Source organism: Alnus glutinosa, chromosome 1 (assembly GCF_958979055.1).
Source record: "Alnus glutinosa chromosome 1, dhAlnGlut1.1, whole genome shotgun sequence".
In the NCBI taxonomy this organism is placed as follows: domain Eukaryota; kingdom Viridiplantae; phylum Streptophyta; class Magnoliopsida; order Fagales; family Betulaceae; genus Alnus; species Alnus glutinosa.
Genome location: NC_084886.1, coordinates 5,872,193 through 5,890,343, shown reverse-complemented (window position 1 = coordinate 5,890,343; position 18,151 = coordinate 5,872,193). Strand labels below are relative to the sequence as shown.

Below are 18,151 nucleotides of genomic sequence, written 5' to 3'. Positions count from 1 at the left end.
AAATCCAAAAACTTCAAAGAGAAGTGGCGGATCCACATATGAAAGTGGTTTTAGAAGGCAGAATCCGAACGGTTGTCAGTGGAAAAGGTGTCGGCAAAGCTGGTGTATAGAGATAAATGGCCAAAGACGATAAATAATACTTCAAAAGAGGCAGATAGGACCTATGAATAGGCAGTTTGGGCCTCAGAAGAGGTGAGAAAGGGAGGGGAGTAGAGTGGGTTTCACTCCCTCCTCCTTGGCAGCCATGGAAGGTGTGTTGGTTGTTTTCAGGAGAGAGAAGAGAACGTTTTGCTCTCGGCAGGGGTTATTTTACAACTTTGCTTACCAATACTTTTTACGTTTACAGAAAGCAGACATTTAGAGAATTGGCCCATTTGTAGGTTATTTAAAATTAGTGAGAGAATTAATTAGGACTTCTTATCAATTTAGTTTAAGACCATTTGTTAATAAGAGAATCAGAGAAAGGAGTACATAATTAGGCTTCTTTTTCTTTAACTAATAGACTTCTCCCATTTATGAGAGGCAAACTTTCTAACTTATCAGGTTTCACCACTAAAAGGCTCATGTCATGTGATTGTCATATGTTCTTAACTATGAGGAAATAGTTCAATATATGTGATGTTCACAATCCTGCAAATTACACCCGGAATTTTTTTATGGTCCAGACGCAATAATTCTCTTGTTAAAATTGCTCAAATCTATGACTGATGTGGGAATTTAAAGCAGAATAAGCATAAGCTCTAATATTGCGGATAAAAGCCTTCAAAATCCACAAGCACAAAAACCAACAGAGTTTATTATGGTGAAGCGATTATATCTGTACAAACTGATACCAAATGGGCAAATATGCGAATTTGTAACAAGTATTCCAACGGCAGTGTGACGTGGAGGGTATGGGATGTAAAATTGAATTCTGTTAGTTGGGTTTTGGGTCCCATATTCTGTTAGGCAGTTAGGCTTTTTGGGCGGGTCTGGAGCTGCTCCTTTCTATCTGGGTTTTATCCTTTGTTTTATGCATTTTATTTGCTAAGTGCTGTAGGCCAATATATAAGGCCAGCTTAGAATCATTTTAGGTTAGCTTTTGGAATTGTGAAGATTGTTCATGGAGGCTAGCAACCTCGAATTGTGCCATTTCTATGTTTTCTCAACCCTATCAATATAACTACTGCAATTTCTCTCCATCTTCTTTCTAATTCTCCATCAAATTTCCATAAAACCCAAAAACAGTAATCAGCGTGTTACAGAATTCATGCATCATACATCATCCTAAACCCAGTTAAAGTATTTGGGCATATTATATAGTATTTTCTCAATACGTACAATCATATATTTCTAATTTGAAAATATACATTTGTCAAAGTCATAATCAACAATGAGTAATGAATTATATTAACCCAGAAATTAAGTTAATGATCCATACCAGCTTGATGTCAGTAACTTTACACTTCTGTAGCCGAAATACACCAATGATGATCCCAAGCCGATATCTACAAGCCCAAACATGGAACTGATCTTGTTTGCTCCTAACAGCTCTCATCACATAAGCATCACTAATAATGTCATAATAAGTGGAGATGCTAGATGCAACTGTAATTCAACTAGAACTCCTTCCACTAACTGCGACAGTCTGACAGAGAATGTCGTGACGATGGCAAGTAGGTCTCTCTGTTACAAGAAACACGACTTTTTATTCAACAAATTCTACTACCAGTAATCCCCACAAGAGCACTTCCCATCCTTGAAATGATGGAATCGTTGGACATCTCTAAGAATTATCTGCCTGTCAAAAATCAATGATATAAGTTTTGCGGCAGAATGGCAATCCCCACATACTCGTAGGTTCTTCACCACTCGAATTGTTATACCAGGGGGAGTGTTTAGGAGCCCAAAAGTAATAGCCAATTTCTCACTGTGATATCTTAGAGTAATTTCTTTGTCTTTATCTTCCATGTCTGCATGAAAGACTAAAGAAGTATCGGGAATGTACCCAACCAACTTCAATTCCTTGACTAACTCATCAAGTGCTCGGAGCAAATCTGTAGATACATATTGCACCCCCTCCCCAGCGAAGAATTCATGCACTACATTGTTCACCTCCACTGAGCTACACCCAGGCACCTTTGCCACCCCTTTATCTTTCATCCATTTCCTCAAATAATTCACATCTTCCCATCTCCCAGCCCTTGCGCACAAGTTTGATAAGATCACGTAGTCGCCACCATGAGAGTCATCCAGTTCAAAAATTCGTTCAATCACCTGCTTCGCTAATTCTACATTGCCATGGCTGCTACAAGCAGATAACAAGGTTCGCCAAAGTATGGGAGTGGGCTTGATTGGCAATCCATCTATGAACTTATAGGCCTCATCTAAGCGCCCAGCTCGACCTAGCAAATCCACCATACATCCATAGTGCTTGTTCCCAGGAATGATCCCATACTTGTCAATCATACTGTAGAAATACCCACAACCTTCCTCTACTAAGCCAGTATGGCTGCAAGCATATAAAAGACCCAAAAATGTAATCTCATCAGGTTGCACTCTCGCCTTCTTCATTTCTTCAAACATAAATATGGATTTTGAACCATGCCCATGAGTTGCGTATGCCACAATTATTGCTGACCAAGCCTGTGTATCTCTAACAGACATGTTCTCAAAGACAGACACTGCATCACCCAGGCTTCCACACTTTGCATACATATCTATAAGTGCAGTGTTTACCTTTACATATTTATCAAAACCATTCTTCTTAACATACTCATGTATCCACCTCCCCAAGTCTAATGCTCCTAACAAAGCACAAGATGAAAGAACACTAAGCATAGTTACATCAGTAGGCTTGAGATTACTTGCTTGCAATTCTCGGAACAATGACAATGCCTCATTGGGCCGACTACTTCGAGCATAACCCGTGATTATTGCATTATAAGTAACAACACACGGCTCTGCTATCTTATCAAAGACACGGCGAGCTGCATCCACATCATTGCACTCGGTATACATATTTATCAGAGTAGGACATACGTATACATTTTGGTTGAGCCCAAGTTTGATAGCAAGGCAATGCAATTGTTTACCTTCTTGCAACGCCTTAGTGCGTGCGCATGCCTTGAGGAGGGACGGGAAGGTATAGTCATCAGGGGCGAGGCCAGAGCATAAAATATCAGCAAAAAGAACAATGGCTCGAAGAGGGGTATGGGAGCGGGCGTAGCCGCGGGCCATGTAGTTGAAGACCAAGATGTCAGGTTGGGGAATTTGATCGAACAGGTGTTGGGCGTGCTCCATGGAGGTCCCACTGGGATTGACGGTACAGAAACTGATGAGCTTGGAGAGGACAGCGGTGTCATTCTGGAGGTGGGTTTTGATGGTAAGGGCTTGGATTTGCTTGAGCTCTCTGAGAGAGGTGCACAGGGGTATGAGGAAGGGAGGAGAGTTTGTGTTGGGTATTGGAGAAGAGAATGGGCTTATTTGCAGAGCGTTAGCTGCTGCCATTTGTGCTTTTGACTGTGTGATTGGGTTTCGTTGTTACTTGTTTGCGCGTGTGTGACCGTGAGGCTGTGGATGGAAGAGTGCTCACGTGGTAACCACGGTCCACGTCCATATGATTATTGCTCGTGACTTGTTAGCCTAATGTTTATCAACAGAACAGAACCGCTAAATCACCAATTCAAATTAGATCCAAAGAAATTTTTTTAATTCAGTCATTTAATACGTAAAATGTTTAATTTAAATAAAAAGTGTGAATTAAGGATCTTAGAAGAAAGATGTGGCATACATTTTTATGCTCATAAGAAATAATAAATTTTATTATATAATACATGTAATATTTAATTTAAATAAAAAGTGATTTAGAACAAAGACAAAATTCGAATTCAAAATTTTTGTTCCGAATATTATGTTAAATTACTAATTATATTAAAAACTATAATTATTTAATTAATATTTTAACAAAAGCCAAAACATCCCTCACAATTCCATATCATTTTGTCATCTTTAGACAGCATTTTATACACTACACGTTAGAACTTAGTTGATTGCTCTCTCTAGCCAAATTTCTTTTTAGGGAGAACTTCACTTAAGAGTATTGAAGTATCGGTTTATTTGATTTAAATGTATTGAACTTCAAAACGTCTTAAATTAGGGTATCAAATTTTTAAAACGTCTCAATAACAGGTACTCTGTTATGATTCGCTATTAAATCCTACCAAAATTCTCAAAATATTCCTCCTGTTTGTTGGGGAAAGAAAGAAAGAAAAAAAAAAAAAAAATTACTAGAATTTCGATATTGGTCAGAATTTAACGGAATTTGTAAAAATACTAATGCCTGAATCTTTGAAATATTTTATAAATTTTTTTAAAAAAAAATAAACCAATGATTAGGCCTTCTTTTTTCTATATTACTATATAGCAAAAAGATATGCTGTCTGATTTCAAAGAAATCCTTAAACCAAGATATCATGCCAAATCATGGAAGAAAATAATGAAAGATGCACTGCAGCCTTTGCATTGAAGACAAAGAGTGCAGCGGTTGTTTGTCTTTCGCGTCTAAACTCCTGTTTTGTCATTTATGCATAACACGTAGTTGTCTGTTGCAACCAGATGAATGTCTCGGTAAAAGACTTGCCAAAATATACGTACACGTGTTTCTGACATGCCCAGAAGGAAGTAAAGATATATACCAAGTGTTTTCGATTGGTAAAACCAGATATTCATTATTTACTCGTTCTTATTAATTACTTATAAGTTCAGGTGGGCCAACCACCTTCAATCTCAGATATGATTTACAATTTGTTTAAGAGAAATATAGGTACCCAAAACACCAATAAAAGATCCTGTAACTAAAATCCCCACGATTATTATCAAGTCTAACCCAAAACTTCGAGCAGTTTTGTTTATCTTTAGGTAGCACAGGCATGGTAATAACATTGACCCTGTAACACTCAAAAAGGCACCAATAAACGCCATAACATAGCCGAAAAATGGTACAGTGCATGCCACACACACTGTGCTGATCACAACTGTTGTTCTGATGAGTATACTAATAGTATATCGGCAGTTGCCAAAAGAAAATGTGTCCTCAATAGCTGTAGCAATCGGAGTAATTATAACTGCATACTTGGTTAGAGGATTAATGAGTGTAGTATAAATTGCTATTTTTGTACTGATTTTTCTGAGGGGAAGATTTAATGTCACTTGAGACTTCAAATTTTCTCCATACATCAGGTAGCCTATGATGCCCATTGATCCATAGTTGATGGTGCTACTGATAAAGCAGACAAGTAAAACCTGCAATGAGAAATAACAACAGTAAAAACTGAAAAGGTACTTGTAATCATTGCCCAAAATCAACCTTTCTAGATGTTACTATAGCTTACCTTAGAGAACTGGCTTCTATCTTTCATGGAATTGCATAGTGTGGGGAAAACTGCATGACCACAGTAACAGAAGGCAAACAAGCTTATAGCAGTTGGCAGTCCACCCAAATTCAAAAGCTTATCCCCTTCATGGAACCCAACACCATCAACTGCACCAACCCAGAAAACACAACCGGCCACAATAACAGAAGCAAAAACCCCTCCAGCAGACAAATAGGCCAGCACGCCCAAACTCTTCAACCATGTAGTTGGCAGGATTACAAGGGCTGTGAGCAGAACAAAGCATTTTTTCCCTGCAACTTTTAGGCCTGCAATTTTGAAGGACGTGTTTGGAAACAACTTGTCTAAGTTGTCACCACCTAATATCAAAAACTCAACCGCAACTAAGTACAGCTCAAGATACAGGAAAATGGATATCACGGCTCTTCCTTTGAATCCAAAAGCTACCTCACCTATATCAGGATAAGTTTTGATGGCAGGGTTTGCATACATACACCGTTGTAGAAGCAACCCTGTGTACCAACAGAGAATTGCTACTATGAGAAGAAGTATTAAGCTCAGCCACCCTCCTTGAGAAAGTGCATATGGAAGTGACAGTATCCCCACACCTGGGAAACAGGGGAATGAGATATTTGTTAGCTCTGCCTCTCTGTGTTACACTGTTAGTACATTTACAGTGATCACAAGTAACGATGACAAGTTATCTTCTGAGAAATAACTCAAAATCAGACTTATTGTTTGGACAGTCAGACCAACCATATTGTTCTACTGGTGAAAGTAGCTTAATATAAACAAAAAATGGGAAAATGAAAGGTCTACTTGGCGAGGATTCAAATGGATGCAATATGTGCATCAACAATCACTGATATAATATATTATTTTGCATAACATTTGAATACATAAAAGATCCATGATCTAGAATGGAGCAATTATGCAACTATGAGCTGAAACTCTCAGTGAAGAAGTGATTCACATGCAGAATTAATATAATGCATGCGTTCATACTAAATGCCCTTTTCGGCAACGTGGACAGCATTCAAATGCTACTTTTATAGCATTTATTGTCTAAGTTGGCCCTATATATGGTATCTAAAACATACTTGCCAAGAGGCAGAGATGGACCTGATAAGGCATTGAGCCCATTGAAGCAAGTTTTAAGGAAGGTGGTTCCTTTGCCTTGATCCTCTGATTGTGGGAGCTGGTTTTGGCTCTCCATTCCCTCTGCTTTTAGACCTTCCATCTTTTGTTGCCGACCACCCAAGCTTTTGGTTCAAATATATAAAAAATATTCAGACACTTGCAATTTGCAATAGGTGCATGACACACTATCTCTATTATTGGCTTTTTCTTTTTTTTTTCTTTTTCAGATAATAAAAAGCAATTGCTTTCTTAAAGTTGGTAGATTAGGATGAGTAGATAGGCATCCAACTTGAACAATTACAACCAATACTTTGGGTGTTCATCGAGTTGGTGACAAACTGACAATTACAAAAAAGGAAGTGCACTCACATGTCACAACTCACAAGCATCTTCTCCTTGGCAGCCCGGCCCTCAGAGGAGTCGTGCGATTTTCTACTATTGCTCACTCGTTGTCCATGCATCCCTACCGGCACGGCTGCATGAGAAGACTGTTCTTTTTATCTCATTAATAAAAACTCCAGTTTATAAACCTACCAAGCTTTTGAATAGCGGTTCTGAAGCCATATATTTCATACTTGTAATTTTTTTCTTTTCTGTGGTAGAACTGTTAAGCGAAGTTGAATCTGCCATGCCAAACTGCAACGATCGATGGATGCAGGGAATCGGCCGGCTTCTTAAAGTCAAACGCAAAGGAATGTTATTGTTGAATAATAAACTTAATTTTACTTGGCTTGAAAGGTTGGCTTTTTTGGTTTTCAAGAGTTATTTTAGAGTTACACGGGATTTATATAAGATGTAAATGAATGATGTAAATGTAAGAAGTTGAAAGGATCATTTGTATCTTATAAATATTCATATAAGCAAATTATTTTTAATCAGGTTGAATAAAATAATAGAAAGTCATCTATCAATTTATTGTCTCTCTAAAATGTTTGGTAAATTTCAACCGTAAAATCTAGCCAAGGACGATTGATTGCTATGCACTAGGGGTAAAAAAGTGGTTGCGGTTAGCGGTTACTGGCTAAAACCGCTAACCGCAACTGCCTAGGCAGTTGTTGGAAATCAATAACGGCCGGTTCCAAACCCGTTACCTGCTAACCGGTTTTTTTTTTTTTTTGCTTTTTGGCTGTTGGACCTTTTTTGGCCCTTTTTTTCTTTTTTCTTTTTTTTGGTGTCAATATGTCCATTATAAATTGTAATATTTGATTATTTACTTGACAATCATATAAATGAAAATTCATAGTCCAACACAATCATATAAATGAAAATTCACAACATCAAAAAATCAACAATCCAAGACATTATATCCATAGTCCACACATCCACACCAGGGCTAGCTAAAGCCTTAGGTGGATTAGGCCTCCAGTTTAATAAGGACCCCAATTAAAAAATAAAAAAAATAAGACCTTAATTACCATCAATACACTTTAATAAGTCTCCAAATTAAAAAATGCTAAGAAGATATGGAAAGTCTCAAAAGTCATGAAGGTCTTAATTATCAAAATTGAAGGTCTTAAGTTAAGTCCAACGTTCAAAGACAAAATAGAATGAAAAAATTAATTAATTAATTAAAAATTAAAATAAATAAATAAATAAATGTTAAGAAAATATGGAAAGTCTCAAAAGTCATGAAGGCGTTAATTATCAAAATTGAAGGCCTCAATTACCAAAATTGAAGACATTAAATTAAGTCCAACGTTCAAAGACAAATAGAATTAAAAAAATTAATTCTAAGAAGATATGGAAAGTTTCAAAAGTCATAAAGGCCTTAATTACCAAAATTTAATGTCTTAATTACCAAAATTGAAGGCCTTAAGTTAAGTCCAACGTTCAAAGACAAAATAGAATGAAAAAAATAAATAAATAAATGCTAAGAAGATATGGAAAGTCTCAAAAGTCATGATGGCTTTAATTACCAAAATTGAAGGCCTTAAGTTAAGTCCAAACGTTCAAAGACAAAATACAGTGAAAAAAAAAAAAAAAAAAAGAAGCCAAGAAGATAGAAAGACTCTATGTTTCCATTTCAAATCCTACTCTTTATAAGTTTCCATTTTTTATCTCAATTTCTCTATTCAAGTCTTATTTGAATTTGAATTTCTCTCTTCTTCTCCGTTTTCATCTTTCCCAATAACTTACTATTCAATTCCTTAAAATCATTCCAGAAATTTTTATTTTCAAAACTAAAAGTTTTAACATAAATTTTACAAATAGAAAAAAATGCTCAAATTGACACATTAAATTATATAAAAAGACTTGATTCTTTTTCTAATGCAAGTATCGCGTATAGAATTTTATTGACAATACCTGTTACAGTTGCTTCTATAGAAAGAAGTTTTTCAAAATTAAAATTAATAAAATCCTACCTAAGATCAACAATATCACGAGAAAAATTAAATGGATTAGTCATATTATCAATTAAAAATGAAATGTTAAAAAAACTCGAATATAAAAACTTAATAAGTAATTTTGCATCCCAAAAAGTGAGAAGAATGAATTTTAAATAAAAATATAATTTTAAATTAAATAATATTTAATTTAAAATAAAAGGCATCACTTAAACTTCTAGCCTAAGGCCCCAAAATATATCGAGTCGGCCCTAACCCGCACTCAACATATAAATGAAAATTCAAATAATCAAACCCAACATAATGAGATTCACTTCCACTTCCACTTTCATCCACTTCCATTCCCACTTAAATGGATTCAAACAAATAAGGTTTAGTAGAGAAATTCAACTAATAAGACATTAAATACATCAACAGTTTTGCATCTAACATCTCCTTTATTCAGTTGGCGGCCATCCCTAGACTTCACCCTTCAAAAAACATATCTGAGAGGAGGAGGTATGCTCCCTCCACTATGTATCCGTCCATCTACCTCCGTGTTGTGCCGTTCACATCCTCCTTGACCGTTGCTGCTGTTTGCTGGTTGTATTTTTGCTTTGTATATGAGTTTTCTTCTCTTTAGATCTGCACTCATGGACGATCTATGAGATGAAGGTAAGTCAAGTATGAGGAGTTATCTCTCACAGCCTGGATAATTTGGTGTGAAGGATTATCTCTCACGGCCGGTTTAAATAAATTTTTCTAGGATATTTGGCTACCCTTGTCTTAGATCCAGTCTGCTCAAAGCAGATCTGCTCTTTAACTATTTTTGTATATGGGTTAGCGGAAGATGAAAGTCATAGATGGCAATTTTTTATAAAAATGTTGTTTGTATCTATGACTTTGTAACCTCAAAACATGTGGCTATGATTTTGCAGAGCTTTATGCTTTGTAATATAAGAGCTTTATGCTCGTGATCTTTGATCAATGAAATACTCAAATCTTTCGTTCAAACAAAAAGACAATAACAACAACAACAAAAAGGACAACGACACGACTCCCATTTAGTCTTCTAGCAAAATCCATTGGAGATAACAACAAGAAATATTATAAACTTAACAAATTTGACAAACTAAGCAATTGTATTGTAATATAAATAGTATGTCAAGTCAAAAAATGATAACCTTCCTTTAGGCATAAGATGTTTCACTCCTTGAATTTGAAGGTTAATTGTGAGACCCATCTACATAGAAAACGTTTGAGTTAAATAAATAAATAATGAAAAGTAAGTGAAATGAATTTATAAATAACTAATTCATAAACATTTATCATGCTCATCATAGCTTTCTATAAAGTCCTCCAACTCCTCTTCATTGTTGATTGAGCGGTTCTTTAACCAGTCTTGTGTACAAATCAATGCATCAATAGTAAGTAGAGACAATGAACTCCTAAAGGGATCCAATACATGTCCTCCGTTGCTAAAGGCAGACTCGGAGGCAACAGTGAAAATATGGATGGCAATACATCACGGGCTATCTCTGCGAGAGTAGGATATTTTTGTGCATTAACTTTCCACCAAGTTAAGATATCAAAATATATGATATCTAATTCACACACATCCAACAAATATCGATCCACCTCTGACCTACATTCCAAGTCATTCTCTGCCACAATGTGTTGGGAGAATATCTTCCTAAATTGTCTCTCTCAATCTTCCTTACTACCATCACTACGAACATTCAAAGGATTGACACTTGATCTTCCTATATCTACAACAATGTTAGACGACCCCCCCTCCTCCCCCATGAAACTTATTGCATTACCCAATTAAACGATTCAATAGGTCTCTCACTTTTGCCTTTATTCAAACAGCCCATATAGGCCCATTGCATTTTCTCAACCAAAATACCAACAACTTCATCTTGGAACGTGGGTCAAGAATAAAAGCAACATACAACATTAAGTTGGTCATATCCATAGTCCCTCAATACTTCTTATATTTATTTTTCATATTAAAACTCACAAAACTCAAGACTTGATCAAGACTGAGACAACCATCATTCAAGGTATGTTGAATAATACAAAGTTGCAAGAAATATGAATTGGAGGTGACATAAGTTGAGCCATAAAAAATAAATGTGGCATCATAAAAAGTTTGTAAAAAAGTCACAAATGCCCTAGCATTTTCCCAATCAATAGTTTGAGGAACAACAAAATGATTATGCTCATCCTCCCCCAATAGGTAAAAAGTTTTTTGGTACTTCTCAGCGGTACTCAACATTAAATATGTAGAGTTCCATATAGTTAGAACATCTAGACACACCATATTCGTACATTGAATATTTTTTCACTCTATACAATCTTTAAATTTTGCCATCCTCTCTAGTGAAGACCTCACATATCTCACTGCGTTCCTTATATTAGAAACACAGTCACCTAAGCATTTCAAGCCTTCATTTACAACAATGTTTAAAATATAAGCAGCACCGCATGTGAAGAAATTCTCCTCCCAAAACCGTAGAACTCTTGTTCTACACCCAGGGCTGAGCATGGGGGGGGGGGGGGGGGCGGGGATGGGGTTTTTTTGCCCCCGCACCCCGCTAATTACCCCATGCACCCGCACGGGGAGGGGTTGCGGGGCGGGGATCCCCGCGGGTTATACTTCATAAAAAATTGGAAAAAAAAAAAATTGCAACAATACATCACAGGAGAACATGAAGAACACAAGTTCTACAGACAATGATTGTCTGTACAAATCTAAAACTCCACAAAGACAGAAAAACACAAACTTTGGCCACATAGCATTGTGAATCCTTACAGAGATCGTAAGTTACAAAGTTTCCCAAGCTCCGGTGCCAGTGTCCCTTCCAAAGAAAGCCCACTCAAATCCCTACAAGAAGAATTCAAAAACAAAATTAAAGCAATTACTCTGTACCATACGTATCAGAGAATCCGAAAAATGGGGTATCTACTAAAACGAAGTCTTTCATCAGAAAAGTTTCAGAAGGTCAGCTAAAACAGGGTCTCATACAAAAACTGTGTAAAACAATGCAACATATCAAACAAATATTACCATTTTTATCTAAATAACCACACAAAACTAAGCAAACTAAAATTTATACAACAAGCTAGTAATTTCAAAATACAATTACGAATCAATAATCTAAGATAAGTTCCCAACAGACCCACAATAGGTTAACGCATAGTTAGAGAACCCAAAAGGAGGAAAAGCCCAAAAGCGTTAAAAACAACACCGTTGGGTTTCAAGGTCGTCATTGGCATCTTCAGCTTCTTCGAAGGAACCAGAATCCAGCGACGCATCGAGAAACGTCGTGAAATCATCACTGCTCGATGAGTGAACCGGTGAATCGGTTAGAAACTTAAAGAAGTTAAAGTTAGGGTTAGGTTAGAGAAGTTAGAACTTAGAAGGTGAAAGGGGCCAAAGGCTGAAGCCAGCGGCTGCTTTAGGCCTTTAGCCTTTTCTGCCCTTTTTTTTTTTTTTTTTTCAAAATTTGCGGTGCGGGGCGGGGCGGGGACCCCCGAAATTTCAAGGGCCACCCCCCCCCCCCCCCCCCGCCCCCCGCAACCCACCCCACACCGCACGGGGGGGCCCAAAAAATGCCCCTAAACCCGCACCCATGGTGCGGGTTTTAGGCTTTGCAGGGCGGGTTCTACAGGGTGGTGCGGGTTTTGCGGGTATTTGCTGACTCCTACCTACACCCTCCTTCTAATATACTCAATCCCCACATCATTGGCTGAGGCATTATTGATTGTAATAGTGAACATACTATCAATTCCTCATTCCATCAATGAATTATATCATTCTTCCAATAGTTTCACCCCTATGATTGAAAATTAGGCCAAACTTGAGTATTTTTTTTATGCATTGTCTAATCAGAATTTATGAAGCTAGTGGTAACACACATGTAGCTTATATTTTGCAGGGATGTCTATGTATCAGTAGTGATGCAAACCTTTTTACCGCTCAAATAGCCTTCAACCTAAGCTTTTCTTCTTCATATAGTTTCATGCAATCTTTTTGTAAAGTAATACAACATGATACTTTGAACCTAGGTTCAATTCCATTCATCAATTCTCTAAACCCATCACTCTCCACGTGCCTAAAAGGCAGCTTACTTTTGATGAAATACCGAACAACCAAATTTCTTACATTGTTCGAATCATACTTCATGAATCTCACTTGTTTACCACTAGCGCCTTCTACCGTTTTCTTAAATGACATTTGCAACAATGTTTTGTTTTTGGGTAGTTTCGATTTCTTTAGTGGAGAATTTTGGCAATTAGAGGTCAGGTGGGTCATCATGGGTAAAGTGTCATTTCTCTTATAGTGGCACCCTATCAAACTATTGCAGTAATTGCACATAGCTTTAGGGTTCTCCTTGTCGACCGGTTCCGCTTTTTTTTAAGTGATTCCATACAATAGATTGATCCACATGTATTTTTTTATATTGTGACTGTTGTGATTGGATAGAAGGTGCAGGGCTTCCAACATTTGTAGAGGAAGGTGTTACAGGATTGTCCTCTACCATAATATGGTTGGTTGCATCAATAAAAGTATTATCCATCTGTTATTAGATAGATAATAAAATGTATTTAACAACCAACCAGCAAAACATATTAGATACAACCTATTATACTAATAAAGTCTTGTAATTAGATAAGTGAGCTTCCATAAATAGTTTGATTAAATTTTTAAATGAAAACATATAAAAACAGAAAAACATCTTCCAACTTGGTATGAATCGAATACTCAAATTTGAAATGAACACTACCAATAGTAACTATTACATATTTACCAGAACCAAAAATCTTGAGTAAATCAAGATTTTATTTTGTTGGATTTAACCGTATATATTGTTTCACATGATTTGAAAATTTAAAATGACATGACAAGGTTTCCACTACATGTTTAATAATTGGGATCACAATTCATAATCCATAATCCATTATGAAAATGTAAAAAAAAAAAAAAAAAAAAAAAAAAAAAAAAAAAAAAAAAAAAAAAAAAGAGTACTGCAATTTATATGCTGATTTGGACAAGTCTGCTCTAGTCTTTCCATGTGATTTGGCTTTGGTGGTGTTAAAAAACCTACAGCATATATACCGTAATTTTTTCAACAGTCTATCAAAGCTTCAATTTGTTAAAAGACAGTGATGGTACAAAGTGATCAATAAAAAATAATAAATAAATAAATTGCATTTTGGATTGAGTCCTTTGTAGGGTACTACTGGGCACCTTGAACACTTGAGAGCCGACTCCAATTCTCATGACTAGCCATAATGGGGAAAAAAAAAATCACAAATGCATTGAGCATAATGGGATCAAGTGAAGTCTTTATTAAAATAAATAAATACAAAATATAGAAACAATGGGAAGGAAACAATCAAACAAACAAAAAAACCAATAAGGAAGTCAAGAAAAAAAGGAAGGAGAATAAATAAGCATCAAATCCTACAAAAACCACCACCACATTTTGGCAGCAAAGGCCTAACCTTTCTATAGTTGCTGGTTCTATTGGATATGTCATGTACATATAAATTTATAATAGAAATTTTGCAATGATTCTCATCTAAAATCAGCGAAGAACCTAGAGATACCAGTGAGATATGCACGGTGATAGTGCTTGGTAAAAAAAACTTAAAAGATATGCAATCAGTTGATACCTGAATGAGGGATGCGCAGTCCGACAAGGGAGAGAGAGGTAGTGCAATGGTTAGGGAAGACAGTGAATGTGGCGGCAAGAGAGAGAAGGACGGCGTGAGAGTTTGAGACGAAATGAGAGAATGGAGATGAGAGGGTTTTTTTGCTCTTTAGGGTTTATGATGAAACGACTCCATTTTGGTGTTAAGTTTCATATATATACATAAAGGTATAATCGCTAACCGCCTTTTCAAAAATTGCTAACCACCTTGCGGTTATAGGTAGTTAGCGGGCAGTTATTTCACCCCTATTAGTCAGTGCACATTGTTGGACATAAAGAAATAAAAACTATTAAATTATGAATGTGAAGTTTAGCTGAACGTTCTAAACAATTTAATTATTATTTATATATAGGGTGATGCTAAAATCCTGCACAACCAATTTTACATTTGTTAAATCCATGTTAAGCTTTTGGGACAAGTTGTGATTTAATATGGTATCAGAATAGATGTTCTAAGTTCAAACCTTGACTCTATCAATTTAAACTTTTGGGATAAGTAATGATTTAACATGGTATCAGAGACAAAAGTCCTGAGTTCAAATATTGACTTCATCATTTACCCCAATTTTAATTAAATATTCTACGTGTCGGGCATCACTTATTAAATAAAAAGGGAGTTTGAGCTTACACGTGAGGGGGGAAAGCGTTAAAGTATTGATTAAATGATTAAATTTACCTTTTCCCTATCAGTTTAAGCTTTTGGGATAAGTAGTGATTTAACAATATTAACGAGAAGTTGAAATCACTTAAACTAATGGCGTAGACGCTTGTTGGGGTGAGTTAGTAGAAATACTTCCGATGCTTAAGTCAGTTAAAAGTTTAGTAAAAAATATTCGAGAGAGAGAGAGAGAGAGTTCTTGAATCATTGTGTTTTTTTTTTTTTTTTTTTTTGTTCCTAATTGAATAAGAAAATGGTTATAAAGGAGGATCATTCCCATTCCTGATTCGAAAGGAAGAGAGAGTAGATAATCCTATAAACGAAAAAGGGATGGGTTCCATAACAATAGACCAAAAACAAACTAAACAGTGTTGAGATAATTACAAAGGGTAGGAAATGGGTGAGACAAGTGATCCGGTCCTCTCAAGGGGCCGGACAAAGCAGTTACAGAAGCTAAAGAGACACAGATTAATGCGAACCTATTTGAACCCCCACTTGAAAACAACGATAACCACCGGAAGAAGGCTGAGGGGGTAGAAGCATTGTTAGAGTCTGAGCCTAGGACTGCAGAAAAGAGACACACCAACACAAATCTAGTTACAAAAGTCTCCACAAAAAAGATTAAACCACATTAGAACTGGGAGACAATAACTCACACAACACAAATGCAGCAAAACACAAACATAGGTGCAAAAACACATAAGAAAATCAATAAAAAACCAAACAACAGAAAAAGCAACAAAAAACCCAAACTACAGCAACACGGGTGAGAGGCATGACGAGGAGGCGAAACACTGTCGAGCATGTGGTGGCGTGTCGACATCAAGCAGTAGCACATTAGTTGGCGGTAAGGAGCGGAGAGGCTGAGGAAGGAGGCGGATTGGAGCATGTGAGGACTGGAGCAGTGGAGAAGAGCATATCTAACTTGGAAGGAGGAGGCGAAGCACCGATGCGTGGAGGCGTGTGAAGGAAGCGAAAGCAGCGAGTGGATGAACGGAGACCATCAGTGGAGAGCTGAGAGGCTGATGAGGGCAGTGAAGTGGCGTGTTGAATGATAGGAGTACGAAAATGAACAGACCTGTATTGGAAGAAGGAGATAACGCTAGGTTGGGCTACACCGTGGAAGAGACACCAACGAGTTGAGGACTGGGAAGATGGCACGGTTCGGCATTGGTAGAGGTGCGGAGGAGCATGGCGAGAAGGGTGGCACTGTTGGAGAGGAATGACAAAACCAAAAACAATAAATGAAAAAGGAGAAAAAATGGTAGAAAAAAAAAAGGTGGGGAAGGGAGGAAGAAGGAAGAAAACTCCATTCCTCCTCCCCCGGAAAAACCCCAAGAAACAGTGGAAACCCACACGAAGGAGGTGGAAATTTTCTCAACCTAGAGAGAATACAGAGCTTTTCTCTCAAGAAAGAGTTAATGTGAATGAATCATTGTGTGTTTGAATGAATGAATAGCTTAACTCCCTTTTTTATCCTTTTTTTCCTTTCGTCGAAGGTTATTCCTTCCTTGTACGACCTCGTAACGTGTTGTTTTTCAATTAGGTTGCGTGTTTTTCGTCCAAAAATCAAGATTACTAGCTCTGGTGAGCGGTGTTCCCTATTAAAATATTGATTAAATGATAAAATTTATCTCTTTTTATTAGATTAAGTTTTTTGGATAAATAGTGATTTAACATGGTATCAGACCCAAAAGTCGTGAGTTCGAACATTAACTCCGTCATTTACCTTACATTTCAATTAAATATTTAACATGTTAGGCGTCATTTATTAAAAAGAAGACGTTTAAGTCAACACGTAAGGGAAAACATTAAAGTACTATTGATTAAATGATTAAATTGACATATTCCTACTATCTTAAATTTTAAACAAATGAAAATTTAATATAGAATCTCTATGATCTTGCATGTTTTTTCCTCTAATTAATGCTCTACGTACAATAGACGATGACGACCTTAAGACATGTCTCTGTTACTCTCCATCCTTGTCTCAAATCATATTCATATGATTCTCTTTCTCTTTAACCTCTCCGGCCACTTTTTAAACACGAAGATCAAATGCCCGTATAAAGATTGATTCCAAACGTTACAACACCAACAACATGGATAGAATAAAGCTTCGATATCAACCCAGCACTCCATCCGATCTTTTTCATCAAACCATGCACGATTGGTTTGTTTGACATGAGTGGCTTAAATTCATCAAGTCACGTAGGGTTCAGCCCTCCTTTCCCTATTTGGACTGGTATCAGCCGCCTACTTTTCCTTCTCCTAGCTACTAATAGTTGTTATCGATCCTTTTCTCAACTGAGATGGAGACTTCTTCTATAAAAAAGGAGCTTCAAAGTCTTCAGCTGCGAGAGCAAAAGAAAGGAAAGCAGCCGCGCGCACGGTGAAAACAGGGAGAGAAAGCACAGCGTGGAACAGAGAGTGCGTGAGAGAAAGAAACAGCCGCCCCTTCTTTCATACTTTTGTAGTGCTGCACGTTTTACAGATTAGAGATTGTTTTGTGCGAGAGTAAGAATTGAATGTTATTGGAGCTTCCACGTAAACAGTTCGTTGTTGTGGTATATATTATGAGAACTCGCGGATTTCATTACAAGAAATTAGAGGATTGTCGAGGCCGAGTTGAGTTTCCTAAGTTCTGAACAAGTTAAAAAACATTATAAGGAGCTCGATCCGCCTTACAAACTTCAACCATTTCTCTTAAGAACATCTCCAGATAGATTAGCTAAAGAATAAGTAACATGCATAAAATATTACAATGAAACAGTAACTTCTTGCCGTTTACTGTACCATAATGTTCCATTATTTTATTATTTCTCTTTCATCAGATCTCTCCCTCGGTCGCTCAACATGTTGCTTAACGGTAAAAATAGGGTTATTATTTTTAGATATCCACACTCGCATTCACATTATATAATTATTATCCGT

At 36.7% G+C, this 18,151-nt stretch overlaps 2 protein-coding genes across 2 annotated transcripts; both read right to left on the bottom strand.

Annotated features, from left to right (window-relative positions):
- Window positions 1-1,304: 1,304 nt before the first annotated feature.
- LOC133858431 (pentatricopeptide repeat-containing protein At2g02980, chloroplastic) lies at window positions 1,305-3,638 on the bottom strand. The gene has a single exon (XM_062293901.1). The coding sequence runs from the start codon at window positions 3,487-3,489 to the stop codon at window positions 1,705-1,707; it is 1,785 nt and encodes a 594-aa protein (XP_062149885.1). The 5' UTR covers window positions 3,490-3,638; the 3' UTR covers window positions 1,305-1,704.
- Window positions 3,639-4,709: 1,071 nt separating this feature from the next.
- Window positions 4,710-7,218, bottom strand: LOC133858430 (amino acid transporter AVT1I-like). Its single transcript, XM_062293900.1, has 5 exons — window positions 7,088-7,218; window positions 6,882-6,987; window positions 6,495-6,634; window positions 5,373-5,980; window positions 4,710-5,283 (listed from the first exon to the last, which is right to left on the bottom strand). The coding sequence occupies exons 1-5, from the start codon at window positions 7,140-7,142 to the stop codon at window positions 4,768-4,770; spliced, it is 1,425 nt and encodes a 474-aa protein (XP_062149884.1). The 5' UTR covers window positions 7,143-7,218; the 3' UTR covers window positions 4,710-4,767.
- Window positions 7,219-18,151: the final 10,933 nt, after the last annotated feature.

Coding starts and splice junctions, on each gene's coding strand:
- LOC133858431 (XM_062293901.1), bottom strand. CDS start 3,489: ATGGCAGCAGCTAACGCTCTGCAAATAAGCCCATTCTCTTCTCCAATA.
- LOC133858430 (XM_062293900.1), bottom strand. CDS start 7,142: ATGGCAGATTCAACTTCGCTTAACAGTTCTACCACAGAAAAGAAAAAA. Junction 6,988..7,087: donor AGAAAAGAAAAAAATTACAA/GTATGAAATATA, acceptor CTTCTCATGCAG/CCGTGCCGGTAGGGATGCAT. Junction 5,981..6,494: donor TGGGCTCAATGCCTTATCAG/GTCCATCTCTGC, acceptor CCTGTTTCCCAG/GTGTGGGGATACTGTCACTT.